This window comes from Formica exsecta, unplaced genomic scaffold, assembly GCF_003651465.1.
Source record: "Formica exsecta isolate Colony F162 unplaced genomic scaffold, ASM365146v1 scaffold120, whole genome shotgun sequence".
Classification (NCBI taxonomy): domain Eukaryota; kingdom Metazoa; phylum Arthropoda; class Insecta; order Hymenoptera; family Formicidae; genus Formica; species Formica exsecta.
The window spans coordinates 2,891,713-2,894,949 of record NW_021848537.1 but is presented as its reverse complement, the minus strand read 5'-3'; the positions used below and the strand labels follow the sequence as shown (position 1 = coordinate 2,894,949).

The 3,237-nt window shown below is 29.4% G+C and overlaps 1 protein-coding gene across 1 annotated transcript in view; it reads right to left on the bottom strand.

Moving 5' to 3' along the window:
• LOC115242292 (superoxide dismutase [Cu-Zn]-like) overlaps nucleotides 1-1,793 on the bottom strand; it is a 15,189-nt gene extending 13,396 nt beyond the window's left edge. Inside the window, exons 1-2 of the mRNA XM_029818484.1 lie at nucleotides 1,464-1,793; nucleotides 1,000-1,096 (exon numbers count right to left, since the gene is read on the bottom strand). Of these exons, the coding sequence (XP_029674344.1) occupies nucleotides 1,000-1,096; nucleotides 1,464-1,544 (178 nt within the window). The 5' untranslated portion in view covers nucleotides 1,545-1,793. The remainder of the gene's footprint in view (nucleotides 1-999; nucleotides 1,097-1,463) is intronic.
• Between the last annotated feature and the right edge of the window lie 1,444 nt (nucleotides 1,794-3,237).

The following is a 3,237-nucleotide window of genomic DNA, read 5'->3' as shown; positions in this document are numbered from 1 at the left end:
AATATATAATAATAATTATAATTTAAATAAATCATTGAAAAACATATTACTAAATTAAGCTTCAAGACTATGATAATTACATTCTACATTCAGCATGAAGCACAATCTAACAAAATGTTAATTTAATATTGACTAAACAATATATCATATTAAAAATTAATGTTGTAACCAATGGAATAGAAGAAAGTTAATTTGAGTTCAGGAACAATTCATGAAACAATTATAAATAAGTTACAGTAATGCTGTATATTAGATATTGTATATATAGTCTCTATCAATGAGTAAACAGATATCACATAATTTTTTAAAAATTGATTTATTATTAACTTCACAAAAGATAAAAATAACTAGATTAAAATGATAAGTTCCACAATTCAAAAATAAACTTTTATAAAAAATTATATAAATTCAAACACAAAACAACCCCTTGCACTTCAGTTTTTTTACGTAACATTATATAACAGTTTATTTTATCTATGCATACCATTGCACGTATTTATTATATTTGATATATGTATATATATATATACATTCTATATACATTCTATACTTATACTTTTATTAAAAACAAAATATACATAATTTATTGAGAATAAAGATAAAAATCAGAGTCAATACTTTCATCATCCTCAATTATTTTTCTCTTATCTTGTATTTCACATGTTCTTGTAAATTTATAAAGCAGAAAGTATACATTAAATTATATAAAATTGTATATTTTGCAAAATATTACACAATACAAAAACTAAAGAAATATCAATTTTTGTAAAAAGAAAAAGAAAATTCTTATGTAAAAAGTGATATTTGGAGTAAAATAACAAAATTTTAAAACTAACAAGATTGGATTTTAGAGTTAAGAGTTAAGAATGTTACAATAAATTAAAACTATAAATCAATAATTTTTTCTAGGAATTATAAGTTTATAAACTTGTATTCTTTAATTCTGCAAGACAGTTATTTAAATAATATATTTAAATATTCTTGTGTTTCAGTCTTTACCATTAGTGCTATCGCCAAATTCATGAACATGAAAGCCGTGTAAGCCTTTCTCTAATCCAGTAATATCTCCAGTCACTTTTACTGAACTTGAACCACCCTGCAATGCAAATCAAATTTACTATACATTAGAAAAGAAAAAAAATAATCAGAGAAAGATTATTTTTTAATATATATAAAAATTGAAGATTATAACAATTAAACATTATATGAAATCAAGCTTTCATAGAGATCAATCATACGTTTTCAAAGATCACAAATCAGAGAATATATAAACTGTTTGATATAATTCAGACGCAATTTATATATAAAAAAATTTAAGATATATTAAATACAAAGTACTATTGTATGATGCGTCTCAAAGACAAAAATCTTAAATTCGCGACGTAATAAATGCGAAATAATTTATCGGAAAAACGTAGCGAGATTGATTCGAAAATTTAAGCTCGTTTATTGATAAAGTTTACCGCTTGTTCGAAGTGAACAATTCCCTTAATAGGCTTGTCGTTATGACGCCCCTCAAGGACACAGACCGCCTTAATCGTCATTTTGCGAATATTCTTGATCGTTCAAGACCACTTAATGGATGGATGGTCCGCGATAGACTGCGTGATAGCTCGGATTATGCAAGAAATAAAAAATTGAACTGCTGAATCACGCCTGATCAAAACTGCAGGAAAATCGCTGACATGCTATGTGCGATGGCTAATATATATTTATGACCGGCGAAATTTCAAGCGATAAGATAGCCAATAACGAACTGATAGTGGAGCGATCATAAATATAGTAATAAACAGAGCGCCATAATATTTTGCTGGTGAAGTTCAAGGAAAGAGAAAAAGGAGAGAAAACAGATCTTTATTCGCGAGACGCTTTGTGTATCAAGTTTAGTAGTCTACTCTTTTACTTAGTCTATGGATAGAACTATATCTAGTACGCCATATTGTCACTAGCGAGCGCATCGTGTAACCAATCAGGCTTCAGACGATACCTTGTGTCAACAACATGGCGTAGTCAGATTCATTTTTTTTTTTTTTTAATTTTATGTAAATTAAATGAGTCGTTTGTCTCGAAGCTGAACTGGGTCCTTGTTCTATCTGACAATCACTTATTTAGGGATTATGTATTTCTCGTTGATATATTTCTTGTCTCTCTATTGCACTTTTATTTCATGTAAAATACATAAAAAAGAATGAACGCGCGATTGAAAAGTGAATTATATATATATTTCTGCTTTCGCGAGAGCATACAAATAAAACAGAGACAAATGCATTTTACTATTGCATTCGTTTATTTTTCTTATGTTCTACTGTAATACTGTAATAACATACAAGAAATGCACTTTAATGAAACCTACAGAAGAGAATCTGAATATAGAGCCTGATACTCTCTTAACATCGCTTCGCGCTATTCTTTGCCTTTGCATCCGTAAATACACAATGCAACAAATGTATACTTTTCTCTCTCTCTCTCTCTCTCGCTTAGCAACAAACGCAAACATATTTCCATTAATCGTTATTTTCTTTTTTTTCGATCGATATAAGCGATTCGTACGACAAATTCATTCACTGCTTGCTTCTCGAATATTCACGCATTTAAACACATACATACACGCTATTGTATACCGCTATTACCATACTTGCCGCTCTGAAATATATGTCATGGTGGAAAAATAAACGAGCCACTTTTCTTTTTTTTTTTTTTTTTTTTTTTTTTTCATGTGTTACCTCTCTTTGGCCGTGAGAATTAATCAAATAATTACACACTGGAGTTCAAATCGCTCGCGATCAGGAAATTTCGCCACTTCTATGCCTCCGCTCATTCTTTTCTTTTTTTTTTTTTTCTATTTTTTACTTTTACGCTTTTTTTCCCCTTTATACATCACGACAAGTGTTATCGAAACGTAAAAATTTATCCCCGCGGAATGGAATCGTCACGCGATTCACGTGGTGTAATTAATGACTCCTCGTTTGTGTATTGCAATATCACCCTTGTAGCAAATTTGATTGTATCAAGCAAAGAGCAGGATCGCTCCAAGATAGGAGCGGACCTATAATTGGCAACACACATTGCTAATAATTCATAATGTTTTTTTATAAGAATTGCGCTGGAAAATTTGTTTCATTCAATCAAGTCCCCAATCTTCTTAAGAACAGCTCTTTGATTAGAGATTCAATTTCTATAAACTCCAAATCACACACACGCACACATAATTTTAAGTTTAAAGACTAGAATTTCGCT